The 27,603-nt window shown below is 40.8% G+C and overlaps 1 protein-coding gene across 3 annotated transcripts; it reads right to left on the bottom strand.

Annotated features, from left to right (window-relative positions):
- Positions 1-27,603, bottom strand: LOC121521414 (tripartite motif-containing protein 3-like). 3 transcript variants are annotated; one of them, XM_041805391.1, is made up of 13 exons: positions 27,479-27,603; positions 9,502-9,674; positions 8,615-8,855; positions 8,323-8,474; positions 8,007-8,187; positions 7,158-7,887; positions 6,884-6,987; positions 5,597-5,764; positions 5,342-5,510; positions 4,730-4,789; positions 4,423-4,493; positions 2,324-2,464; positions 1-1,909 (listed from the first exon to the last, which is right to left on the bottom strand). In XM_041805391.1, the coding sequence occupies exons 2-13, from the start codon at positions 9,645-9,647 to the stop codon at positions 1,757-1,759; spliced, it is 2,316 nt and encodes a 771-aa protein (XP_041661325.1). In that variant the 5' UTR covers positions 9,648-9,674; positions 27,479-27,603; the 3' UTR covers positions 1-1,756. The 3 variants fall into 3 exon arrangements, with proteins under 3 accessions (XP_041661325.1, XP_041661317.1, XP_041661336.1); XM_041805383.1 differs by lacking the exon at positions 27,479-27,603 and adding an exon at positions 14,540-14,912; XM_041805402.1 differs by lacking the exons at positions 4,730-4,789; positions 27,479-27,603 and adding an exon at positions 14,540-14,913.

Genomic DNA, 27,603 nt, shown 5'->3' on the forward strand with positions numbered 1-27,603 from the left:
GAGGTGAAAAACTTTTTAACAGTTCAAATCAAAGATTCAGTCACACACAGATCTGTGTGTTTACACATGTTTACAGCAACCTTGTAAAGACACAGTTTGGATTTCACTTTACAGGGACTCTAAACCAATAGTTAATGTTATTTATTCAAATTCTGAGGCAGTATGTAAAAAAAAAATATGACCTTAACCACAAAATTACTGACATTGTGTATGTCTTCTTTTTTTGTTACATTGCATGCTGCATACAGTTATGGGTAGGGGGGCTCGAAAATATTTTCATCTGCCATCTACCCGGCAGAAAAAGTTTGGAGACCACTGACTTAAGGTTTTCATAGATCAGACTTTTTGCCGCAGTTTTCCTCAGGCACACCTTAAAGAGCCACCAGTTGAGAACCACCAATCTAATTAATTATCATACAATTATGTTGTAATTGTTTCCTATATGTGAAAGCCAAAAACAAAAACACTGTAAAACAGAATTAACATCCCAAACACTTCCATGATCCTGGATCTCAACAAATGAGCAGTTTTTACACAAAGCTCCTACTCGCCCATTCAAAATAAGATACCATCAAAGACATTTAAAGTCGTCACACTGATGGGGTTATTTCATTAGGATGGATTTCCTGAGATACGTGTATATTTGTCATTTATAGCTCTTCAGTCAGTAAAGCTTTAAAACTGTAACAGATAATACAATTCAATGAGCCCTAATGTTAAGGCAGTATTTATGAACAGAAAACTTTATCTGATTGCATCTCAATGTTTTTGTTGTGGCTTTGAAGAGAGCTGCTCCTGTGCACGATCTGCAGATATCTGGGATATTAAATTCTGCTTTAGGGTGAAATTTCTTTCCCCAGTTGAATTGTGAAGCTCTAAAGAAAAAAAGTACATAAATTTAGAAAAATAATTTGTAAAGGCTGAGCTAGTGTATAAAATAAATTAAATTAGCTTTTTTTTTCTTTTTTTCCTCCCTTTAAAACAACAGATATTAACAAAACAAACATTGTGCTGTTTACATTAGCAATAAATATGACACTCTGCTTCCTTTGAGCATGTGCTGAGTATGTTTCAGGAGCACACTTTGTAACAGCTGCCGTACACACATTTTTAAAATCCTGGAGTCCTTGACTGCTGCTCTTTGAAAAGCCAAAAGGCTTTGTGTGTCAAAATCATAGCACGTACATACAGAGTGATCTAATATACACAATATACATTCATGTATATACAATACATACAGCAAATCAATGCACAGATGGTGATGACATTTTAAGTGAGTTATGAGAAGTTATACATTTCATTGCTGGAGAAGCGCAGCACTGTTCATTCACTGGAAGCGTTAACTAGTTCATGAGAAAAGCAACTGATGTGTACATTGTGTTGTTGGCTAGGCATTAAGATAAATAAAACTTCATGCATTTGGACAAGTTATGGCTCATTAAATACTTTAATCTATTTCCTACCCTGTCTGGTCTCTCACAAAGGTGGGTTTATTAAATACCATCACTGAGATCTAAAACCAGTCCAAAGAGAAATGTTCATTACACGTCCCAAGGATGCTACATTGCCAAACTTTAAAAACACCCTTAAACACACACCTGAAGGACTGTAAACCCCAGATTAGACACGTATTTATATTCAGGAGATCAGCTGATGTGCACATTAAAAGGCTGTGTTGTAAAGGTCATTGCACCCTGTGGAATACATTAGTTGTGTCGTCAGTGCTTTCAGTGGTGAACATGGCTGTCTCAGGTCCCTACTGAAGGTAGCGGTAGACCTTGAAGCAGTGATTCCCAGAGTCTGCCACCGCCACATGACCATCGGAGGTGAGAGCCAGGCCCTGGGGGCCATAAAGGGGATCTGCTGATGTGTTGATGTAGGACAGAAAGGAGCCAGAGCTGTCAAACACCTGGTGAGTTACACAGAAGAGCAAAAACACGAGTGAGTATATACAGTACGTATGCATCCATGTGTAGGTGTGGGCCTGTGAGCGTATGTGAGCATTCAAATACACACTCCGATAGGGTTGTACAAACCAAACTCCAGGCCATCATACAGTATGCAATACTGTGTTACAAAAAATTGATTCTACATTCTTAAATTTGCCATTTGAAGTTTGTACAAATATTTATGTATGAATGATTTAGTTTTTTCCTTTCTTTTTACTTATTTTTCCTTATGTAAAGCTAATGCAAACTTATGATCAAAAGTTCAGTTTTACTTTTTTCATTTCCAAATGAATAAATAAAAAGTTAAACAAAAGAAAAAAAAGATAAGTGCGGCAAACACTTTAAATGAGATGTTTTTATTTTCTCAGACCCACCTGGATCCGACTGTTGCCCCAGTCAGCAACGATGATGTTTCCATTGGAATCCACAGCCACGCCTGTAGGAGCGTTGAACTGACCGTTCCCTTCTCCATGGGAGCCAAATTTAAACAGGAACTCCCCATCTGCATTGTACACCTGCAGGGACATTAAACAGGAAACATGATGAGAGAATGACACTCTGCTATAAGTTAGAACAGATTTTGAAAACATGTTGGGAATAACAGGATACAAAGCTTGCTCCTAAAATTATCTGAAACAAGACAGCCCATCAGGCACTAAACATATTAAACTTTTAATCTGTATCATTAGAGACTTTTTATACTCGTGTGTCCTTGTTAGAGCTGTCACAATATACAACGATAACTCTCTTTTTAAAAAATATCATATAGATATTATGCTAAAGAAAAGTTATACAGTGATAGAGTGTAACTAACTGGTTCCTAGCAGGGCATGTTAACTAATTTTTTAATCTGTTTTAACCCACCACAAACCAGAGGGCAGATAAAGAAAAAGCAGGTGCAGAGACAGAAGACTCCATAACCTGCTTTCTAGACTGATCACTACTGCAGCATAACTTTGACCATTATAACAAAGTCTGGCTGTAACCACACTGCAAACATTACAGACAAGACATCACACTATGCTTGATAAATAAAACAGGGAAAAGGTCAGAGGTCTAACCCGGGGGTAAATTATGTGTAGACCTCTTGTAGAAGTAGAAATGTAACGGTGGCTCGCTTTAGCTTTCAATAGCTTAAGTTAAAGCTAACATAGCACTACTATGTAAGCCAGTGTAGCTAACACAGCTTTAGCACGTGAGCTTTACCAAATGTAGGTCAACATAACGTAGCTGTACGTTACAAAGAGGCATATAGCTCATATAGCTAACGTTAGCTTTGTTATTATTTCGTTATTATATCCATTAGCTTTGTGAGCTTTAGCTTTATCTATGTTAGCTACGTTATCTACACAGCTAATGCAGCTAATGGAGCTATGGAAGCTACGTTTGCTACATTAGAATGTTTTCATGGAGGACATGCTTTTTTCCTGTAAGCAGACTGTTTTCTCGGCTTCATTATATCAGGTTTTGCAGATCAGGCTGTTAACATTTTAACTTTTGATGTCCTAACCCTTACACTTACCGAAAGTTTTATTTGATCTTATTTTTTAAAGTTTTAGGTTGTATTTCCATTCTGACAGATGCAATGTCTCACAGTTTTGGTTAGTTAAAGGGGTTTGTAATATAGAAGTCCTAACAACAAAGCTAGAATTAAAAACAGAGAGCTTTCTGGCCAAATGGTCCCCAGAGAATATATTCTTTCTCATCTGATGAAAGAATCAGTAGATTGAATTAATTTGTTCATTCAGTCTGTATTTTGATGGATATATGTGCATTCATGTAAGTATATACAGTCATGTGCAGAAGTTTTAGGCATGCAGCGTGCTAAGGATTCACTACAGGGCTCGGCATGCCACAACCTGGGCTGGGAGAGGCAGGGGGCAGACCCCAGCTTGACACATGTCAACACACGTGTGCTGCTTGGTGGCCATGGTCAAGCTGCACAGTATGTCTTTTGTCTGTGCTTTTTCACCCGTGGTAATATGCCTGGAGACAGCATTTGGACATCCACAGCACAACCAGGGGCTCATGGTAACCCCACTACCCTCCTGTCTGATATCCTAGGCAGTGCTTCATTGCCACATCCAACCCTTACTGTGCGCTCAAGGTGTGGACTTTGTCATTTTTTCAACATATTATTTCCCTGCGCTCCTGGTAATGTGCAAGGACATGCAGAGCACTACCAGGGTTGTGTCAATCCTCCTTCTTGCCCGATAGTGTTTTTAGGGGGACCTACTTGCCACAACTGCACCTTACTTCAGCTTCAATTTTTGGCCCAAACATGCCTAAAAGTTATGTATGGAAACCACACATACATTGTAAGCACTTAGACTCATGGACCATCCAAAAAGACATCTTCCTGGGTTGCTAGTGATTATTTGACTGTACTGCAGAGTAAAACTTCCTAAACTAAACTTAAGCAAAAGGAATTTTAAAAAGGAAAATACACACTCATATTTGCATCAGTCCTTACCTTTACTGAGTGGTTGTGAAAGTCTGTGACCACGATTTCATTTTTGTTATTAACGGCCACAAAGTGAGGACCTGGAGGCAGCAGGAGAGAGGAAGAGAGGGAGATGAGTCATCTGCTGCTTCACAACATAGCAGAGGAAGTTCCACACTATTTTTGGACTTTAAATAACACACACACTGGCCACAGAGAGACTCAGAGGTGACAGGGGACAATACGTGAGACATTACAGAGCTGAGGCATCAACATGTATGAAAAGCTCAAATATTCATTATCTTCAGTCACATTCACAGGGGGATTAATTACTTACTGAAAACAGGGCCAGATTTACTAAGCTTTTGTTCCAGTGCAATGTTTGCACCACTTTTTTCTAAAGGAAAAGAAAAGAAAAAGTGAGAAATCAAATTGAAAGAACGGGTGAGAATAAACTGTGCAACAACTGAAACCATGTCACTGAGGGATTCCATTAATGCAGGCAAATACGATTAACACTTATTTTTGTTCCACCAAAATATGAGCAGGAGGCAAAAATAAAATGCAATAATCAAGTTTTTTCATGCATCAACATGTGTTATGAATATTTGCCTGTGAAAGCTGTATCTTCTTCTGTAATGATCAACTGAATTTCTTTGGTACAGGATTCAAAATGCAAAAATAAAGAAGTATTGACAGTGTTTTGGTGCTGATTATTAAACAACTACACATGCTTGATATAGTTGTGTTGTGAAATAAAGGGGTGCAGAGAAACATGCATATCACTTAAAAATAGCAATTCAACATTCCTGTAAGGTGATAAACATAAATAAAACTGTAAATCTGGCCCAAATGCATGCCCTGAAACACGAAGCATCACCCTCATCCTCCTGTAAGAGACATCATTAGTCAAATGATCACTAGTAATATACACAGTATTCAGGAGTACCTGCAAAGTGTCTGTCAGAAGTCCCTCTGGCTCCAAACTTTGTCACCAGCTTCCCATTTGATTGGAAGATAAAAACACAGCAGGCCTTATTGTCCACCGTGATGATGTGTCCGTTCTTGTCTACAGCCACTCCTTTGGGTCCCATCAGCCTGCCAGCACCTATTTTGTTCTGTAAATGAGGGACTCATTTATTTAAAGAAGTAATTCTTATTAAAGAAGTAAATACTTCTTGTTTTTCTGGGTGCGAGCACTAACCTTGAACTTTCCATCCGAGGAGAAGATGCTGATCCATCTGTTGTCGTAGTCGGCTACAATTATGTCACCATTCATGTCCACTGTGACACCCGTGGGGCGCTGCAGCTGCCCTGGTGAACGACCTCGGACTCCAAACCTCATCTTAAACTGGCCATCATTTGAAAAAACCTAAAAAAAAGGGGACGTTTTAATCAACATTATTATAGTTTACTTAAACAAATGAAATGACTAAAACAAAAATGTAAAAATTATTTTAGCTAACCGAAGCTAAAATCAAAATGAGGCTTTACAAAAAAAAAATAAAACTAACTGGAAAATATAGAATAAAATTAAGGACAAAATAGCCTTAGTTTTAGTCTTTGACATCAGCATACTGAATTAAATCCACATGAGAGCCTGGAGAGTGTAAATTGGCCTGATTTAATTGGCCAAGACTTCATTCAACAGCAGTTTTAGGTCTTAATTTGTATTCAAATATCACAACTAATGCAGTTATAAGTGAAGAGTAGCCTATATCAATATATCTTTTAAACTGTATGAGCTGATTTTTTCTGGTCCTTTTGGGTCTCATCCCTGACAAGTTTCCAATATGACTGATTAAAACTACAAGCGTATAGCGTTAAATCAGGCAGGCCAAAGTGTCAAGTGCTGTCATATAACTTAGATCAGCTGATATCACACAAGCAGTCATCAGCTGATGGCCAGCTGATTCACTCTAAGCACACTATAAGTTAATCATGCACATGCAGCCATGTTTAAACTGCTCTAGCCTGGCTATGCTCTGCTGCTCCTTCTGCAAGCTGCTTTTCGCAACGCTCCTCCACCCCAGCTTCTCCTTTATTATACTTAATCACTTTCATTCTGTTGTCATTGATGCCTGCTCTGCTCTGGGATTTTTGCTGCCTCAGGCTTTCCTTGTAGGCACAGAAAGTCAGGAATGTGTGCTGTTCCTGCTCGATGCTTTCCAAATAGGTTTGTGGAAGGGAGGGGGGACTCCAGAGCAGCCACACCAGCAAATATAAATACAGCAATACCTGTAAATTAAGAATTGCTAATAAAGAAAAATATTTATAACCTCAAATCACATGCATTTCTTGAAAAAGTGGTCCAGATTAAACTAATAAAACTAAACTAAAACAAAGCATTTTTGAAAAATAAAAACTTAAAGGAACAAGCCAGCAGTGAAAACTAATGAAAACTCAACTGACTGTTGTTATAACAACCTTGGTTTGGATGAGACAAAAACAAAAAACCCAAAACACTTAAGTTTTAATGCAGCTGACTGACCTGTATACATTGGTTGTTGCTGTCTGCAACGACAATCCTTCCATTATTGGAGGTCGAGATTCCTTGAAGGTTGGTGAACTCTCCTTTGTCTCGCCCCCGTGTTCCTGTTATAGGAGCACATCAGGTTAATTTAGTATTCTGCATGACTTAAAGTAACTTACAGAACAATTTTGCTGCAAATGCTTGGTCTGTCTCTTGTAATTGTTTAGCTTTAACCTTTGAACAGGGCATAATTTGCATTGGAGTGTGCGGTAACAGCCTGTTCTTCACCCACCTACTCTGTAGATCAGCTCGTCCTCAATGGGGTTTTCCTTTTTCTTCGTGGTGCTGTACATGCTGGAGGGACGGCGCACAGCCTTCTGTCGAACATGACCTCCTCCTCCGCTAGGTGACTTCACTCGTCTTTTCACGTCGTCCGGTGACTGCAGGACATCTGACGGCTTCACAGCACGCAAACGGAAAGGACTCCCCCTCACGGGCTGCTCGTACAGCAGCAAAGAGAAGGTAAATTCTCCTTCCGAGCGGATCGTGTATCCCACTTCGTAGGTGCCGTTCTTGTTGTCCACCACCTCGGCTTCAGTGCAAGCTCCGTCTACAGAGACAATATCTGCCCTCAGAGCAGCGTTCCCAGTCTTCACCAGCTCTCCATCTTTATCTTTAGTAGTGACTGTGACGGTGGTGTGCTGGCCGACGAGCGCATGCCGTAAGCCTTCTCCTGTGGCAACGCTAGTGTGACCTACAGCTCCTGTTGTGATCAGGACTCCCAGGTTCTGTATGGAGCGCCTCAGTCCATCCGTCTCTACTTGGCACTCCAGGTGTCCATTTTCATGGGGTTGCTCAGGAAAGGTGTGTCTTGCTAGAGCACTGACCCTCTCCCCCATCTGCTTCTGCACCAGCAGGACCTCCGTAGCACTGCCATGGCTCAGAGCCTGCTCTGTGAAGTTACAGCTGCTCTGAATGTTCTCTTTGCCTTGAAGCAAAGAGCTCAGCTGGGCTTGAAGCACCTGAAGTAATTCAAACAGACAAGGGCAGACAGTCAGAGGAGTTTCCACTAATATGTGGAACATTTAAGACATTTTTCATGCTTTATAACCAAAGAAAATGAACCGGTGAGACCTCTGACCTTCTGCTTGGTGCTGCAGATGTTTTCCACCTCAGTAATGAGAGCAGTCTTGCGTTGGTGTAAAGCCTTCTCCAGCTCATCAAAAGTGTTACTGATTTCTGTCACGGCATCATTTTTTCGTTCTGTAAGCTGTTTGGAGATCTCATTCACAAGGTCTATGGCAGCCGTCAGCTGAGGTAGTCTACAAGAGGACAGAAAGTAATGAGAAACACAAACAAAACCTTTAAATTCATGCTATTTTATTATGTTCAACGAAGCTAAGATCTCCCAAACATAATCTAATGATTCATTTAGATGAAATCTCTGAATGTGGTACCTATTGCGAACAGTGTCCAGCTGGTTTTTGAGAGCTGACTTATGCTGCTCCAGCACGTCCCTCAGAGGAACCGTCACATGTTCCCTGTGTTCTCCTTCTGTACACTCCAGACACATGGCTGTCTCACATGACTCGCAGTAAAACTCCATCACCTGCAGGTGGTGCAGTGGAGAGCAATGTGGGTCATTTTTCTGTGGGTGAATTTCCTTCTGAATCCAGAGCAACTCCATGACCTAGTGGTGTGTATATCAGACCAGCTAAATACTCCTCTCCATTCTTTCTCTAAGCTTACCTTGCCCTCATGGTTGGGACAAGAGAGCGGCTGACAGGCTGTAGCTGCGCTGGCTGACTCCAGAACATTACCGGCCTCGGGCCGGCTGCACTCTGGGTCTCGCTGTAATACCTCCATCAAGTTTGTGATGAAGAAGTTGTTCTGCAGGGCTGCCACGCCCTTCTCCGGGAGAATCGAGGTCTGTCTGCATACGGGGCAGGACAGTGTTAAAGACTGAGGAGGGATGTAGTTCTGAAGACATCTGCACAGAGACAGGAAGAAAAAATAATTAATAGGAGGGTGAAACATGTGATCTGGATCCATATAAAAGTGTAAAAATGTAATATTTTCTTTTATACTTTCTAGGAGGATAATAAAATTCTGGTCCTTGCAGTTTAATTGGGCACAAAATGATATAAACATGCATGTTATCTTTCCTATGTGAGACAAACAGCTGTAAAATCAGTGCTCCCTGCCCAAAATGTTGCTTCATAAAAATGCTGTCTGTTTTTTTGTGGCTTATCTCCAAGTGGTCGGTACTTTACATGATTAAGAGGCCACAACAATGAGAAAACAGCTCTGGTAAGTGGCATAAAACTGGGCCATTGCTCCACTTTAATGGCTCCCAGTTAACCAACTTACTGCAGGCAGAGTGCACACAAAAACATGATACACAAAACCTTTTGTACGTCTTTTCTAATGTGCCTAGTTTCTCAAATACACACAAATGGTAATACTTTTCTCGAAATTATAAAATACTAGTTCACCATGCTGCATGCTTTATATTTACATGTTTCTAGAACAGTTTTCAAACTTTTGACCATCTTTTCTAATGTTTGATTAATGAAATGAGTTGGTCTTGGATATTTTGCACCAGTAGATGTACAGTCAACTGATTCAAGCCTTACTTCTCACAGAAGGTGTGCAGGCAGGGCAGGACCTTGGGGTTGTGATAATGGTCTAAACAGATGCTGCAGACCAGGAACTGCTTGTCTATCTGCCGGACCACAGGGCTGGTGCTGCCGGTCTCACGCTTAGCCATAGTGATGGACATTCAAATGGAGCACAGGGACTGCTTAACCTGCACAGAGAGAGAGAGAGAGAAGCAGAGAAAGGTCAAGAAAGTCATGAGGAAACATTCAGACAGGCTGCGAAGGGCGTATCCGAGCCACGTCCCTCTGCATGGGCGGGAAGCAGTGAGTCATAATGCTGTTAATGCCATAAAAACTCCTCATGTGGACGTTTTATGTGCTCCTTCCTGTATGAATCTGTGTCAGTAGGTTGAGCCTCTTTCCTTACAAACACCCTTGTACCCAGAGGTTACTTGACTTTATAAATAAAAAACTTAATCAAGTTAATGCTGTGAAAGAAAAATGTACTCTCCAGGGCAGAACGCTCAGCTGTGACAAATATGCAGTCCAGGAGCCAACATGTCTGTGTTTACGGTGCTTTATGAAGAGTATTTCTTCATGTATAAATATTCTTTCACTATTGGGTCGGGTCTGCCCGAGGTTTCTGCCTGTTAAAAAGAAGTATTTCCTTGCCTCTCCTGCCAAATGTCACCAACTGTTTGCTCATGGTGGATTGATGTTGAATCTTTGTAAATAATAACAGACCAGTCTAGACCTGCTCTTTTTCCCAAGTCCCTTATGATATCATCTGTCCTGAATTTGAACTAGACAAACAGAAATTCACTGAATGAATGATTCTCTTTGTTCTCTGTTTTATTGTTGAAATCCAGATAAGTGGAAGTCTGCTGGCTCTCTATTAGTTAAACTGTATCAGTGGGTCACACACAGATTATCTCAGTGTGCCATAGACATGTCGTATTGTACATCTGTCATCTTGTACATAAGTACTTAAGGATTACATGAACAACAAAAACTCTGGGACAAAAAACAGCATCAATATGTGCTTTATCTTTTGTTTGAACCTCCCAGCCTTGAGTTTTTTTCATAGTTAACCTGCCTGTACTGAACTTCATTAAATTCAGCCCATAATTAACACTTTGGAGCACTGTCTTTTAAGTTTTTTGTTCAGGAGATCCTCTGATAAAGATTTCATTTGGGTTTGGGCACTGGTTTGGCTCAGGTGGTGGAACAGACACCCATGTATAGAGGCTATAGTCCTCAACGCACTGGTCACAGGATCGACTCCAAGGCATGGCCCACTCTCCTAGCCCTGTGTTTCCTGTCTCTCTACAGCCACCCTGTCTGAAAAAAGGCAAAAAGACCCAAAAAATGAAAATAGGATACTGGCCATAGGCCAGAGTTGAACCCAGCCTGCCTGCATTGAGCACAACAGCCTCTGTACATGACGCGCAGAGTCAACGACTTGGCTGCTGGTCCAGTTTAATTATCACACCTGATTTGACATCCCACAAATCTCAGAACTTTGCCCTTGTTTTGTCCATAGTTTGTCGTTAGGGGTTCATGGAGAAAGCCCTCCTTTCCCTTACCGCACAGCGTGTGCCTCTTCTTAACGCCAAACAGCTCTCTCTTAAATCGAAGTGAGGAGCAGAGGGAGCCCTGGCACATACTCCAGTTAGTTTAAAAAGCTAAAGAACTTAACGAGATGACAAAAAGCAGCCATTTGTTCATTTATAAAGGTACCTCATTCATAAAAGATCACTTTTTTTGAAGAGTTGGACCTGGAACAATGCAAAAATAGCTTGCAGGATTTGTTACACAGTTGGGGTTGTGGCCCTTTGCCCCGAAAGACAATATGCCCAGTTTATTTTCTCATTTAAACTCATGGAGGAATTGGTATCATGTAGCCCTAGCTACTGGTGCCTCATGACACATTTTTTGTAACTTAAATTATATTGTTGTTCTTTTTAGAACATGCAATACAAATAAAAGAAATCAATGTAGTTTGTGTAAGTGAGGAATAAAGTTTTGATACAACTGAAGCTTAGCATAAGTTCAGTCAGAAAAACTACGTATACTCTCCATGCTGGTTTAATAATTCATCCCAGCCATGTAATAATCAGCTGTTCACATCACCTGGTCACACCTATCCAATAGCACTGCTCCACTCCCTCACCGTTAGCCTATCACAACGCTGCTGTCCCTTTTAAATGTGGCTTTCTTCTTCACCAGTTCATTCATGGCATGGTTTCAAGAAACCCTTCACCTCCCCATCACCAGCAACTTATCAGCCATCAACCCTAGTATTGGTGGAGTGGTCAGCCCCTTTACCACATGATCTTCAGACACACCACCAGAGTCTGGACTTCATCCTTTCACAACCTTAAGAATGTGTTTGCCTTTTAATCAAACTGTCACTTATACTGTACCAAGATTTTACAGACGCCTGCATCTTAACAAAAGCAGTACCTATAAAAACTCATGGACTCGTACCTGCGAGTCGTCATTAACATGAAAAGCTCTGACAAGATGAATTAAAGTAAAATTAATTCTGCACAAACAGAAATAAATCTGAATGTAAATCTGAAACCTTGAAAAAACTGTAAGCACTGCTCTGTAGAGAGAGTGGATGTTAAACTGGCAAACTCAGAAAACACAAGGCCTAAAAGTAAGAAATTTTTCCTTCCTAGCCTTTCCTTTATTTCTTGTAACACCTAAGAGACATCCTGCCTGAATCTGTTCTTTGGATTCTGCCAAGACCCTTTAATTTAATAGTCATAAATTCTCAGTAACTTCACTAAGACTTAGAACAAGTAGAGTCCAGCTGGCAAAGTGAGAAAAAGCTGATTTAATACTTTTGCTGATTGACCCTGGAAACTTTTCTCTTCTACAGCACTTAGTGTCAGTCATACACTCTTGTTAAAGACTATGTTTGATACAGAAGTTAAGAAATTCTTTTATGAACAGTCAGTGCAACATATCGATAAACAGTTTAAGCCAGAACACAAGTGCATGATGAGTCTTAGCTTTGAGCTTTAAAAGAGTACTACTATTGAACCACAGCTTCTACAACCATCTTGACTGATTTGGTTGAACGTCAACAAAGAGACTTTTACAAGAACTAATCCTATATTTGTACCTTAAACAAGTCACCTGGTAACCAGCAGGGGCGGTTTTGGTACTTAGGAGGCCCAAGGCAAAGACAATGAGTCATGCAGATAAAGTATGACTGCCAAAAATAACATACACTAAATGGACAAAAGTATTCAGCCACCTGAGCATGAAACCAACAGCAGGGCCAGTAATGACATGGTATTAAAATACATGTACTTTAATATGGAGTTGGTCCCCCTTTTTCAGCTATAGCAGCGTCAATTCTTCTTGGAAGGCTGTCCAAAAGATTTTGGAGTGTTTCTGTGGGAATTTGTGCCCATTCATTCCATAGAGCATTTATGAAGTCAGGCACAGATGTTGGATGAGAAGACCTTGCTTGCAATCCCTGTCCCACTTCATCCCAAATGTGCTTGATGGGGTTGAGGTCAGGGCTCTGTGCAGACCAGTCAAGTTCTTCCACACCAGACTCATCAAACCATGTCTTCATTCATAATCCTTGCTTTGTGCACTAAGGCACAGTCATGTTGGAATAGAAAAAGGCCCTCCCCAATCTGTTGCCACAAAGTTGGAAGCATATCATTGTCCAAAATGTCTTGGTATGCTGAAGCATTAAGATTGGCCTTCACTGGAGATAAGGGGCCTAGCCTAAACTCTGAAAAACAGTCCCATACTATCATCACTCCTCCACCAAACTTCACAGTAGGCACAATGCAGTCAGCCAGGTAACGTTCTCCCGGTGCCCACCAAACCAAAACTCGCAATCTGACAGCCAAACAGGAAAGCATGATTCGTCACTCCACAGAACACTGCTCCACAGTCCAGTGTTGGTGTGCTTTACACCACTCTATCTGATGCTTGGCTTTGGACTTGGTGATGTGAGGCTTGTATGCCATTGAAACCCATTTCATGCAGCCACTGCTGCACAGTTTTGTGCTTACATTAAAGGGATATTTCAGTATTTCTGAAGTTGAGTTGTATGAGGTATATAGCAGTAGTAGCGGCATTAGCCTTCAGTGATTTCAGTGAAAACTACTCCATTAAAAAGGACTTGCTGGTTGTACCAGCCAGGAAGCTAGGCTATACAGTGCAACAGATGGGTACGGGTTCTCTCTGGAATTTAGCAAGTTTTTGGTTAAAATGAGCCAAAAATCATTGCAGGCTTAAATGCACGCACTATCCAAACTTGTTGAAGCATTTGATTTTATACCCAGAAAGCCCCTGTGTTTTTGTCATTATCTTGCAATGCAAGTGCACGTAACCGTTAGCCAAAGCCTGTATTGCAAAAAAGTAATGAAAAAGACAGAGGCTTTCTGGGTAAAAACATAAAATGCCTTAAAAGTTTTCAGTAGTGTGTACGTTTGAGCCAACAGTTTTTTTGTGGCCCATTTTTACCAGAAACTGGAAGAACCATACCCATGTGTTTCGCTGTATAGCCTGGCTTCCTGGCCGGTACAACTGAAGGAGCAATGCTCACTGAAATCACTGGAGGCTAATGTCACTACTACTGCCAGGTACCTCATACGACCCATCTTTAAAAATACTGAAATATCGCTTTAATGCCAGTGGAAGTTAAGAAAAAAGCGATAATGGTACATCCCTAGTTTATTTTCATTTTTTGGATGATAGCCTGAAGAACTGTCTTGAGTGTAGTTTATAGTAAACTGTGAAACATTATTAAGTAGATGCTGATGATACATTTTTCTGAGGGTTATATTAGTAAAAAGATTCAATCAGGTAAGAAGTAAAAGTTTTAAAAATGCTGACAACATATTCATCACAAACACAAGAGCACATGATATGTAAAAGACAAGAGCAGGCTTTGTGAAACATCCCTTTAACTGAGAAGGCTCAGTACTTGGCTTAATGATTGATAGCTACACTTTTTAATATCCCCTCTAAAAATGCATGCTCTAGATCTAGTTTACTCTCACAAACGTTTCCTTGGAAAGCATTGTGAACTCACCCATCTCGTCCATGTGCGTCACTGCCTCATGACTGCACAGTTCTCCAGCCTCGCCTCATCTTTCGTCCTCTGCTCCAACAGCAGGGTTTGAAATTTTTCCTTTGAGGTTGCATCAACAGAACTACTCCCTTAGTCTGTTCTGGGATGACACTAACTATCAGGCCCACACATGAACCAGCACTAGAAGCAGAAGCTTCCCCACTCAACCCTGAGAAAATACAGCTAAAGGCCCCTTTTCTTTGAACGTACGAAGAGGAAGAGGAAGCTTTAAAAACGCCACTCCCCAAATTCCTCCTTTTTCCTTCCCTTGACTCCCAGCTGGCTGAGTTCAGGCACCACCTGTCTGTCTGAGAGCTGGTGTCTGTGTGTAAAGGGAGATAGGGGGAAACTCACGGTGAACTGGGTTGCCTGTCTCACATGAGTGAGCAGACTGTGGAGGCAGCTGTCCCTCTGAAACACAGAGTGGCGAGCTTCAACAATGACATTCCAGCTCATAGCTCACGGCCCCACATCTCTTGCCCTCCCTGCATCTTTTCTCCCTCTTTCTATTGTCCTCTCCTCACTCTCTCTCAACCACAGAAACTCTCACAGAATCAGCAGGCCTGAGCTCACTAACAGACATCCTGCAGATTGGATTTTCTCAGGTGCACAGGCCTCATTGTTGCTCCTTGCCAAGTGATTACAAGGCCTACTGACTGAGGAGAGCCCTGCCTGGCCCTTTCACTGTCCACACAACCAGCTCCTTCCTAACGCCTTTCTACCTCCCCCTCCTCCAGTCTCCCCTCAAAAGCCCACCCCTCTTCGGGCTGTCTTCCCTTTGCATGGACTCTTGAATTGCAGCAGCTGAACGGTGACATCAGGAGGAAGCTTGAGGATCCAGATCTTCAAGCTCCGCCTCCCCGGGCCGGCTGGCCGCTGCCTTAAGGGTTACAGCAGTCTCCCCCGCCTTCCCTTCCCTTTCCTTCCCCCCCTCCTGCCCTGCCTGTCAGTTCTCCCAGCAGCCTCCTCTGCTCAGTTCCTCCCACTCACCTCACCACAGACAGATCTCTCTTTAAAAACAGTTCCTCCCTGACATGCACAGTTGTGCTGGTGCTTTATGAAAAGCTGGATGATAAGCATTGACAAAGTATGCAAAACGACCAAACAGCAGGAATTAAATCACTGCAGATGCTTGAGAAATACAGCTTACATAGCTTTACGGTACACCTATTCCTCGAAATGTGTCTCATGATGTCCTCCAGCTAAAAATAACAGAGGTACTTCATGAGTAAAGTGACAAAAATAGCTCTAAAAGAAACATTAGACAAACATGAACAGTTCAAACTAGAGACCTAAATACATTGTTATGTTTGAAGCTGAGCTTCAAAGCGCCGTCACAAGAACCGCATGATCAGCACTTCATACACATGAGGCTTAGTCAGAGTCAGTATGCATGCATATTTTTCTTTTCTGCCTCTTCTTTGTATTTTTCATGCTGCAACACGTCACCTGAGGACAATCCATCTGAGTGAATGCTGTTTGTAAACTCATAACACCCCTTTCCACTCTCACCCTGAATTACACTTAAGGAGCTTAAAGTCCTCCTGCAGGGTCGGCTCTGTCTGCCATCTGGATTACCCAGACTACTACTGCAGACTTATATCACACCATCACCTCACACCTCGCACCGCACCCGGTCAGGCCAAATCTGTTAAAGCAAACACACAGGGTCATTCTGACTGACTCCATCTAACCCAGCTATTATTACTCAAAAGCTTTCTCTAGTTTGTAACACTGATTTTCTTGTCAGTGAACTTGATTTAAAGCAGGGGGTTTAGTAAAGTAAAGAGTAAGATGGGGCCTTTTTTATGTTTAGCAAAGAGAACCACAGGACATACACAATCAGAAATATAAAACAATACTTTCTCATCAGGTCTAGAAGAGCAGCACAACTCAGACTCTATTATCTACATTTGGGGTCAGGGGGTTCGGTGGCTGGTCGCCAGAGAGCGTCACCAAATAACTTAATGATTATGCAAGGCCGCCCAAAAGGGGGATAAAGGGAGAGCTTTCTGGGGCCCAGCCAAACTAGGGGCCCATGGAGGTCAGCAAAATCATGATCCATTGTAAATCTAAGCTTTGATAACAGTGTTTAATTTTTAACCTGAATAATAACCACTTCTCTCAAAGCAACAAACATCAATTTCATTTATTTATGCTGCAGTAAAGCATAACCTTTTTCAAAATTTAAACCCCATTTCATAAAACAGAATCACCCATTTATTAGTGATGTTGACAATGTGGATGGACACACTGAACTTAATAATTAGGAAGATAATGTCTAGGCCATAATGTGCACAAATGTCAGGATGCATGAAGTACAAGATACTGAGATAACTTTTTTTGGAAAAGAATAAAACAATTGTGAAAAGAGACCAAAAGTGGGTGAAAAGTGGTAAAAATAGCTAAAAATGGATAATGAAAATGGAATACATGGGGTAAAAGTGGCAAAAATGAACAAAAATGGCAACAAAAACCCAAAGCAAATATGAGTGAAAAGTGGTAAAAATGGGTTAGAAGTGGCAGGAATGGGCAAAGAGCAGACATAAAAAAGGCATAAATGGGCATACAGAGGCAAAAAAATGAGGGGAAAGGTTGCTAAAATGGGTTAAAAGCAAAACAAATGGTGCAAATATGGGCAAGAAATGTGCAAAAACAGAAAAAAAAACAGGAAAAATATGGTTAAAAGGATGAACAGTTGCAAAAATGCACAAAGAGCAGTAAAAAAGTTCCGAAAATCGGCCAAAACTTACAACTATGGGTAATAAAACATCGAAAATGTGTATTTAATGGGTGAAAGCTAACCTGGCATGCCAGGTGGATTTGTTTCACACATCTATCTGGTAAACCACTCATAGACAGTGTTTGGGAAAGGGCAGAGCCTTTGAAAAAAACTCAGAGGGTGATTGGATTGGATGAACATTCTGTCTGTCACATCTTTACGAGCCAATCAGAGCAACAAAACACGTGACGTAGCCACCAGAAAGCTGCGCCACTACCGAAGGAGTTAACTCCATTAAAGCTGCATAACACGAATCATGGTGACTATAGTCATGTCAGTACATGACTTTCGACATTTTTAAAAAACAAACAACTTAATGCTGTTCTTTGTTATTCTTTAAATGAAGAAATTTCATCAAGTTCTGATAAAACTGGCGCTTTAGCAGCATCCATGCTAATGTCTTGCCGTGCCCGAAAGTACTGCCCCTCGACGTTGATTGGTCCTGTCACTTCCTAACTGGGTCCAAACGGTTGAGATGGGAGCTTTGCAAGATGGATTTGCCGGTGAGAAACACGGAAGCAGGTGTATCTATCTGCTTTGCAAGGTTAGGTGATAGGAGAAAAGCATAAGTGGCAAAAAAAGTTTTTAAAAAAAAGTTTTGCAAAAATGGGTGAAAATGTGTAAAACTGGGTTGAAAGTGGCAAAAAGAAGTGGCAATAATGAAGTAGCATGAATAAATAATTCCAACATCAGAGCCTAGTAATAGTTTGACACTCTTTTCAGCTCCAAAATAAGGTAATTGTTTGCCACGATGCTAGCATCAATGCTAATGATCCAACACACTCAACACTGAAAACACTAAACCATCCATAAATCACAAATGAGGAGAAGCCGTTCTCTGGGCTTTTCAGGGCCCAGTCAATCCTGTGGATGGGCCTGCGATTATGTCTGTGGACTGTGGGAGAAAGCTATCCAGACTGAGCCCACAAGTGCACGAAGAGAACATGCAGACTCCACAGAGAAATGTCCTGTCTGACTGGGATTCAAACCAGAGACTTTAACTGTGAGGAACACTGCTTACAACTGCACCAAAACGCAGCCCCAACTCGAATCTAAATATCTTAACTTGTCTCCGGGCCAGATTTGATTTATGCAAATAAAAAAATAAGTACACTCATCAGGTCAGGTCAGGTTTGGGAGCATATGCAGGTTGGGCACTTCACTGTGTCAACCTTGGTCCTACACTGCTTTGGCCTACACCAGACCCACGCCACATCTCTCCTGGTATCCTCCCAGCTGACCTCTCCGTGACGTACGCAGTCACCCCCGGCATCTGGACTAGCCCACTGGGTCATGGTAACCCAGTATGCAGTGAGCCAGATCAGGCTAGCATTCTGCTATCAGGCAGCTGACCCTTCCCATCCCTGCTATCCTGAGTAAGTCAGCATGAGTCACATGGTCCCGTCATCAATTCCCAACAATTAAAGAGAAGTTGTCACAAAATGGTGCAGGCAGTGCCTCTGGTCATCAGTCAATGTCCAGGCCTCATGAGTTTAGTAAGACCAGGAGGACCAAGGACTGAAAGACTGGCTTTCATCCACACGCTCAGATACCAGTGTTATGACTATTAAGGTAGCACAAATCAACAAAACACCAGCAACGCCACACTGTCTTGCTCAGCAAACACATCGCCCCATGGTCAAGTCCAAGTCTGCATGTGATTTCAGCCTTGTAGTCAGCGGATCAATGGATTACACTGGCAAGGTAGGTGAACTGCTCTACAACTTCCATGCTCTCACCATTCATAGACACAGATTTGGCAGCATCGAAGGCATCCCTAAACACCTGGATCTTTGTTTTGGCCCTTGAGATGTGCATTTCCAACACTTCATCGTCCTCAGTAAGCAAGTTAAGAGCCTCCACAAGGATATCTACAGTCTCCGCAAGGATTGCAGCATCATCTACAAAGTCCAGACCAGTGATCTGGACATCGCCAAATGACAGACTGAAGAGCATAGGGGCTAAGATGCACCCCTGCCTCACCCAGAATCAACTGGGAAGAAGTCAGAGGTGGAGCCACCACACTTGCCACCACATATGAGTTTTTTGTGAGGGGCTTGGACTTTGTTGTTGGCACCAAGGGTCCTCCCCTGGGACATTTATGCACTCTTGCACCCCCCTTACATGTTATTTTTTTTAACATCTTAATCAGTGAAGTAATTTTATACTTCATATTTGATGCACACCTATAATGACTTTATTTAAGGCCCCTTAAAGCACAGTGTCCCAGGCAGCTGCCTACCTTAGCCTGCTGGCCACTTATGGCTTTAAGGTCTTATTCAGTTCTTCAGGTGAGCTGTATGTATGCTAAAAATTGTGATTTCAAGTACCAGGGTTTTATTGGATTACAGCAACATGGCCTCAGATTCAGAGAAAACACTGATCTCAGTTTAATCTGCCTGGATTTTATATGCAGCACGAGGGCAGGTACACCATGTAACGCTCTTGAACACAATCACAAGTGTTGCTTGTCCAGTTGTTGTTAGTTGTGTTCTAATACTATTAAGCTGTTGTACTGCAAATTATTTCTCTAAGGCTTTTATACCCTTCATAATAAAAGCTATGATTCATATCTCTGTGTGTTTCACTACTTTGTGGAGTAGAAAGAATAGAAGAAAAGATCATTTTAATAATTAAAAAAAGCCTTGTGACTTTTGTTAAAAGTGAAGTGATGCTATCTTTGTGGAGGAGAAAACGTCCCACTTGGAATCAGTCAAAAAGCCAGCCTGAGTAGACAATCTAGTTCTCACACATCTCTTTAATAATTTATAAAGACTGTTACATAACAGTCTGTGGAGAGAGAGACCCTACAAATCATGACCTCTGCTGTAAATCAGGAAACTCCCAAAGTGAGATCTCTTTAAGAAGTCTAAAAACCAAAAAACTATTTTAAAATAGACATTATCCACACCAATCAATTAAAAATCCTTCGATTCCAGGTAACAATTTAATAGGAATTGTAGGTTTTCCTAAAAAAGGATAGTATGAGTCTGCTTTCTTGTATTGTAAGATTTGCATGCTTTTAGCAGTAATTAGATTATTCTGACGCAGCAACACCACACATAAAATACCCAAACCTAGAACTTTCTTCTTTCATATCATTATCATATGATTCCTCTTAAGCTGATGAATGTAAATGGGTCCCAAGTGGAAAACTGGCTGGCAACCTTTGAGCAGGCTGTAATTTGTAGATAGTTCATTTCATTCCCTTGCTGTGACGACTCAAGATTCCAGGATGTTTGCTCTCCACTGCCATAAAAAGGATTTTCTCCTCCACTCCTCCCTTAGTCTGAGTGAGAGGAAAACTATTTTCTTCCTGCTGTATCAAGCATTTCAAGTTTTTCAGTATTATTTGACCTTCTAAATATTAACTGGAATAGGATTTTGTAACTCTTTCCCTCACAGTGATATTTTGTGTGTCACAGCAGCGGCGACTTCAGACTGAGACTAAAGAGGTTTCCAAAAGTTTATTTGAGCCATCAGCTGCTTGCTTGTCTTGTAAACATTGGCCCGGGTTTCAGTGACCTAAAGTAGGAAGTGTTGGCCCGTAATGATGTGCTGTCAAGATTGTATTTAAATATAGACGGTAGTTTATGTTTCCATCCACATCTGTTGTATCCTTGCACATGCATGTGTGATCAGGCAGTAATTGTTCCTGTGCACATTCAGCCTGGGCAAAAATAAACTTCTTATTTTAAAGCAGCTCACCATTTCAGATGGACATTGTGCATTTTAGGACTCGTGCAGAATGCGAAGAAAATGTGAAAGGAAAAACTGAAAATAGAGCAAAAATTGCACAGGCATGATTTTAACTAAGCATTAGAACTAAGGCTATTTCATTTTAATTTAAGGCAGTATGACAACCCTAACTGTCTATGCCACATATCTTCCCTGATGCACTGGTCACAGGACTGAATCCCAATCCTTGCACTGTTTGGTGCACGTCTTCCCCCACTCTTTCTTCCTACATTTCCTTACTCTCATTGGCTGTCCGACAAGCTTGCACTGCAAGCTTGTCAACAAAGGTGGCCAGTGAAGCGATAAGCATGGATGCAACTATTGCGGCAGTTTTATCAGGATTTGACAACATTTCTTTTTTAAAAAAAGAGCAAAGAAATGCAGACTAAGGCTCGTGCATGGGCGGATGCATTCACTGTCCAAGACAGTGTGGCGGTCCCGGCATCTGAGCGTGCAAGCGAAAGTCAGAGCCTTTCGGTCCTTGATCCACGCGTTCAAGTGAGGCCTGGATGTTGGCTGATGGCCAGAGGTGCCAACTGGACTCCTTTGTAACAACTTCTCTTCAGTGCATCTTTGGGTATCGTTGGCAAGACCATGTGTCTAATGCTGACGTGCTCAGGGGAGCAGGGATGGGATGGGTCAGCTGCCTGATACAGGCACCTGGCGTGCTTTCCTGGGTCTGATCCAGATCAGGGTGCCTGAGCTAGGTGTCCATGACCTAATGGGCCACCCCAGGTGCCAGGAACAGTTGTGTGGAGGGGTCAGCTGGGAAGATACCTGGAGAGATGGGGCATGGGCCTGGTACAGGCCTATACAATGGCTACCAAGAACCTGGAGCAGGACAGGACCAAGGTTGACGCAGCGAAGTGCTGAACAGGCATAAGGTCCCAAACCTGACCTAACCTGAAAGAACTGCATTGGGGGTAAAAGATGCTTTTGCCTTTTCTCGATAGGCATTAGCAGGAGTTTAATTTACCAACTGGCTCCTGTGATGTGAACAACAAGAATGGCTGCCTGTTGAGCCTGCGGTATGTGGTTTACTACTTACTATACACCTACTAAATCTAGTGCTGTGAGTCAATTAAAAAATATCTAATTAGTTAGACTTTGTAATTAAGGTGGTGACCCCCCCTCAGGTTTGGCTGGCCTGCCCGGTCCTCTCCTGATCTTCCTTTCAACTTTCAGCTGAGATGCTGGATAGCTCAGTGGGTTACCCTGCTGACTTTGGTCTAGGAGATTGATTGTTCAATTCCCAGTCAGGCCCTTAACTTTGGATAAAAGTGTCTGTAATGTTGTAACATCAGGAGTGCCACATCCATTTCCTGAGAGGGGTGTGGTCAGGGGCAGAGTCAGACGGCTAATTTAAAGACACAGACACAGCAATGGCTCGTTCTGAGAAGGGCTGAAACAGAGGGGGTTTTAGACATGCAAAATTCCTATACTGGAGTATTTTTTCAGCAGCAAACTTCACAGGTATGTTTTGGAGACTGCTGAGAACAATATAAACTTGTCTTAAAAGGGTAAAATATGTCCCCTTTAACCATCATCTATGAGTTGTTGTCCAGATTTGTTAAGTAAAGCCCTCAACAATGAAAGACTAAGTGGTGTTCATTTTGTAAATATAAAAGTATTCTGAGTTTTGTCTTTTTGTAACTTTTCCAAAATCAATAAACAATTTGCTGTACTATCTGATGGAACCTAGACACATAACATGCTTGACTGATTACACTCTCCTACTGCACTGTCCTGCAGTCCATATCAACTCAGAGGTTCTTTTGCTGAACCCTATAAAAACACTGTTGTATTCTGAAAGTTCATTACTGTGCTTTTGGAGCATCGACAGGCTGCTGGGGGCCGGTGGGGATGCCTGGGTCTACAGTGTGATGACTCATCAGTCATTATTCACACTGCACATAAACCTCTGCACCTCATTCTAACAAGCTCCCCTTACACCTCAATGCATCACTTGAAGGAAGCTGTCTCCATGCATCAGTCTGTGTCAGACCAGTCATGGACGATGGGTTTTCACATCATGTTAGAAGGACTGCATGGTTTAAAGCTCTCTTAGTTTCATGTTACCAGGTTTTTAATGTGCTTGAAGTTTGTATTTATTTGTTATGGACTACATTAGCATAAGTCATCCTTAAGAAAGTACGTTCATCAGAAGCACTGCAGAAAATTTTTCCTAATTTTAAAGAGCAATTAGTTAGTGTACTTGATAAGCAGTCTAAAGGCGTCTTTATCTGCCTTTGTCTGCAGACTGATAACATCTGACAGCTAATGAGAGACCACAAGAGAAAGTGACCACATCATGTACAGCACAGTAGTCAGCAGAATTTTTAATCAATGCTGACACAAAAAGAGAGTCAGGGGGCATTTGTGTCTCCTCCTGTAAGCCCACCACCACAAAGGCTGTCAGGAGACAATGCGGCATGCTTGCAGTATGTCTGCAGACACAACATGCACTGCAGATTTATTAAAGGTCGAGCAGTGCACCAGCACAGGCCCCTGAGACCCTCATCCACCTGCAGCTACACAGAGGCAGCGGCTGCTCGTTTGATGATTCAGACGGTCATATCAGGTCTTTAGGAAGCTGTTCTGAGCAGATGAAGTATGTTCCCATTCTTCTACTCGATGCTATGGTTTCATCTCTCAGTCAACATGTACAGATTTTACAAAGAGTGATTGTTCAGACTTGAGGATAAACTGGTTGAAATTTGAGGCTAATGTTGGACAACATAAATGTTTGGTATGGTGATATATGTCTGTGAGAAATGCTCTTAAATAAAACGACTTATTTAATAAAGGAAAACTGCATGAGTGAACTTTTGGCAGAAAGAAAAGCACCATCATCATTCTGTCTTACAATTCTGTGCATCTTTATGCAATCATCGCAGAGCTTTACTCCTGACATTATTCATGTAAAGCTGGAGAGATACCGCTCGTAGAGTCTCATTTTATATTCATTACAGTTTGTATGCTATCATCTCTGATGCAGGGCCATCCTTCATCATTAGGTCATGTTTTACTGATGATGCCTTCTGATTATAGCTCAAAGAAAATGTCCTCAACTGGTGAAAGTGCTGACTTTAATGATAATAAACGACCCAAACAAGTAGTTCAGAATAATCCATTTCAGAGGAGGGCTCTTTCATAGTCTAATTGCCTTTGATCAAGCATGACGCTACAGCTTATACATTACAATGAGGAGAATGATCAATGCTAGTCAATGTGTACATGCAGGACCTATTTGAGGATGAAGCATGAACAAAGTTTACTGAGTACGAGTATGACAGTAACAGAAACCTGAATCAAAAAACCCAAATGACAAAACTTGCAATTATATTCATTGTTTCTGGTCATGCCTTGAGTTGCAGAGATACTGGCTTCATATTGTGCATGAATAATCTATTTTTGGTGTCCCATCAACTTAAACCAGATGTGTCTCCTCCTTGATCTCCTGGATGTTCAGATTACAAAAGCCAACCATAAAAGACAAGTTATTCCCCTAGAGTTATTCCCCTAAAGAAGAGTATTCTGCTTTTCTGGATCAAAGATCTGGGATCTTTCTCTAGTACATATAGGACCTGTTTTGTCATTTTTAATATTGCATGGATTTCCAATTAGATATTAGCCTCTCTGTTGCCCTTTAATATTTTATCATCTACCTGTCTGCAGGCTTACCTTTTTGTAAAGTGTTGATGCCACTTTATTGCAAAGATGTGGTCGGCATTATGAGGTACCGAGATGTAAAATAATCATTTTAAGAGATACTAGATTTATCATACTTAATTTCCTCCTTCAAACCAGTGATCTGGCTAATTTTATGGATTTACTGAGTAATCAGCATATCAGTCGTTCTATTCATTAATATGTTTGTCTTCTCTGCTGTGTGGGTGCACAACAAATGGTTTTAAAAACTAAGTAGGGTCTTGCTACGTCTATATTAGTGCCACTGTTTGTATTCTGTGTTCTTAGCAGCCTTTACTTGGCCTTCATCAAGATTCACAAATGAAGTGAAACAACCCAGATTGTCCCATTCTCTTGCAAATGCTTCCAGCCTGACTCCAATTACAGCGGGAGATTTAACAATTTTGGGGCCCTCGGGGAACACATCCAAGAAGAAGATTGTGGTTTATAATGTTTTTTGAACAGAAAGTGTCAAGGTGGATTTCAAAAATGCCCATATGTAAATAAAGTATATAGTTATTTAAAATATAATTTAAAGTATGAATGAATTAAAAAAAATATTAAGTATAAAGTTTATATCTACAAATTTTAATACAGTTTATTTTATATAAATGTAACTGTATAAAATATATAGTTATGTAAAAATATAATATAAAGTATAAATATATAGAAAATATAGAGTTTAAAGTTTATTTCTTCAAATTAAAATAAAGTTTATTTACAAATTTATACAAATGTAAATTTTTTAAAAAAATCATAAAGTTATATGGAATATAATATAAAGTTTATATTTATGTTGCTGATGTGCTGAGGTGTTTTTTTTCCAAATTCCACACTGTGCCCCCTACCTACAGGAGCCTTGTTTGGGAGTTGCTTTTTTTTCCCTCCTCCTTCTTCTTGTTCTCCTTTTTAGCGAAGAAGAGAGTAGTGGCGGCGCACTAAGTTTACAGCGGCCCAATGCTCACTCATCAAACGCAATTTCGTTGAAATACTGTACCTGTACTTGTACTGTACTGTGTGTCAATGACAATAAAGGCTGTCTATCTATTTATTAAAATGATAAAGAAGGAAGTTTATTAAAAAAAAAATCAACTTTAATCTATTTTACAAAATATTATACAAATGTACATTTAAGAAATAAAAAAGTTAATAGTTATGTAAAATATAATATTATGTATAAATCTATAAAAAATAAAGATTAGAGTTTATTTCTTCAAATATTTTTTTTTAATTTTTCTAATTTATACAAATGTAAATTTAACAAATAAAAAAGTACAGTTATGTAAAATATAATATAAAATATAAATTTATAGAAAAAATTAAGTATGAAGTTTATTTCTACAAATTTAAAATAAAGATTATTTTACTAATTATACAAATGTAAATCAGAAATTAAAAAGTGTATAGTTAAATAAAATAAATATTAAAAAATATTTATTTCCACAGATTTTAAATACAGTTTATTTTACATTTGACAAAATGGCCAAATATGTTTATTTGTTGATACATTTCTATTTATCTATTATTTTAAAAACAATGGTAAAACAACAATTACACCAAAAGACTTGCTTTAAAGTTAAAAAATATATATATCATCAGAGTTGACAAAAACATTTTCTTTACATTTCAATTTTTTCAAGTTTTTATGCTTCCATAACATTACCAAGTTAAATTTAATGTAGTGCGTTCAACCCTTAAACTTTAAACTGCCAGAGGACAGGATGGTGCAGGAGAAAGGGTTCAGGGGGGCCCTTCTAGTTGAGGCCCCAGGCATTTGCCTACCTTTGCCTTATGGTAAAGTCCGCCCCTGTCCAAGCCCACATATGACATCTGACTGAAACCTGAAGACGGTCTCTGAGGCAGACATGTAATCCCTGCTCTGTATCTGCCCTCAGGCAAAGCATCCAGGAGTGTCTGCAGCCTCCCTGTGACCCAGAACAGAGAAAAACCATCCCAAAGTCTCCATCATCACATGTGACTTCAGATAGTTCTACACAAAGATAAAGCAATCTCCATTACTAAGGATCAATCAATATGACACCCAGCGAACCATCTCCTCACAGTCTGGGACAGAGCTATGAAAATGATGCATTGGCTGCTGTTGCTGCAGTACAATGCAACACAAGGACTCTTCAGAATGACATAAGCAAACAGGACGCTGATTCACATGTGGCTCACATAGCCTCCTCAGCACTACACCCATTACAGATTCAGATCAGAAAAGCAGTGACAGATCACTAATCCTCCAAACAAAAGAGCATGTATGCTTGATTACAGAGCCCAGCCCTCAGACTGCAGCACAGATGCCCACCTGCCACAGAGCTGGCAGCCAGGCCCGTCTAGGAGCTAAAATGGAGAAGTGAGTGGGCTGGCTGAGGAAGCATTAAAGAATCACAGCAGTGTTTTAGTGCAACAGTTGTTCTTAAAAGAAGCTAGAATCACCCACTTCATGTTTTTACAGCTAACAAAAACAGAAAATAGAGAAGAACAGAGAGGCATCATTGCTAATAATTAGAGTCCCACTGAGATTCACCAAAGCACAGATGCTTGGAAAGATGGTGTAATCAATAATTCATCTGCTCCCATCACAACCATTGTATTATTTAGGGTTCCACAAAAATGGCACAAACAGAATGAGAAAGCAGAAATAGGACACCATAAAAAGAAGTGAAAGAGCAGATTGTACTCACATGAATTCCCAACAGGAGGGAGAGGAGTGTCAGCATTGCAGGCCGAGAGGGAGAAAGCGTCCCATTGTCAGAGTCCCAGTCCTCCACAACACAATCCACAGACCGGGCGACAGAAAGGAAAGGGC

Source organism: Cheilinus undulatus, linkage group 2 (assembly GCF_018320785.1).
Source record: "Cheilinus undulatus linkage group 2, ASM1832078v1, whole genome shotgun sequence".
NCBI classification, from domain to species: Eukaryota; Metazoa; Chordata; class Actinopteri; order Labriformes; family Labridae; genus Cheilinus; species Cheilinus undulatus.

Bases quoted from the DNA above. Each gene is read 5' to 3' on its own strand.
- LOC121521414 (XM_041805391.1), bottom strand. From the start codon at position 9,647: ATGTCCATCACTATGGCTAAGCGTGAGACCGGCAGCACCAGCCCTGTG. The intron at 4,494-4,729 runs GTAAGTAATTAA...TGCTGCCTCCAG, and splicing joins TAAATCTGGCCCTGTTTTCA to GTCCTCACTTTGTGGCCGTT. The intron at 2,465-4,422 runs GTAAGGACTGAT...ATGTCCCTGCAG, and splicing joins TTCACAACCACTCAGTAAAG to GTGTACAATGCAGATGGGGA.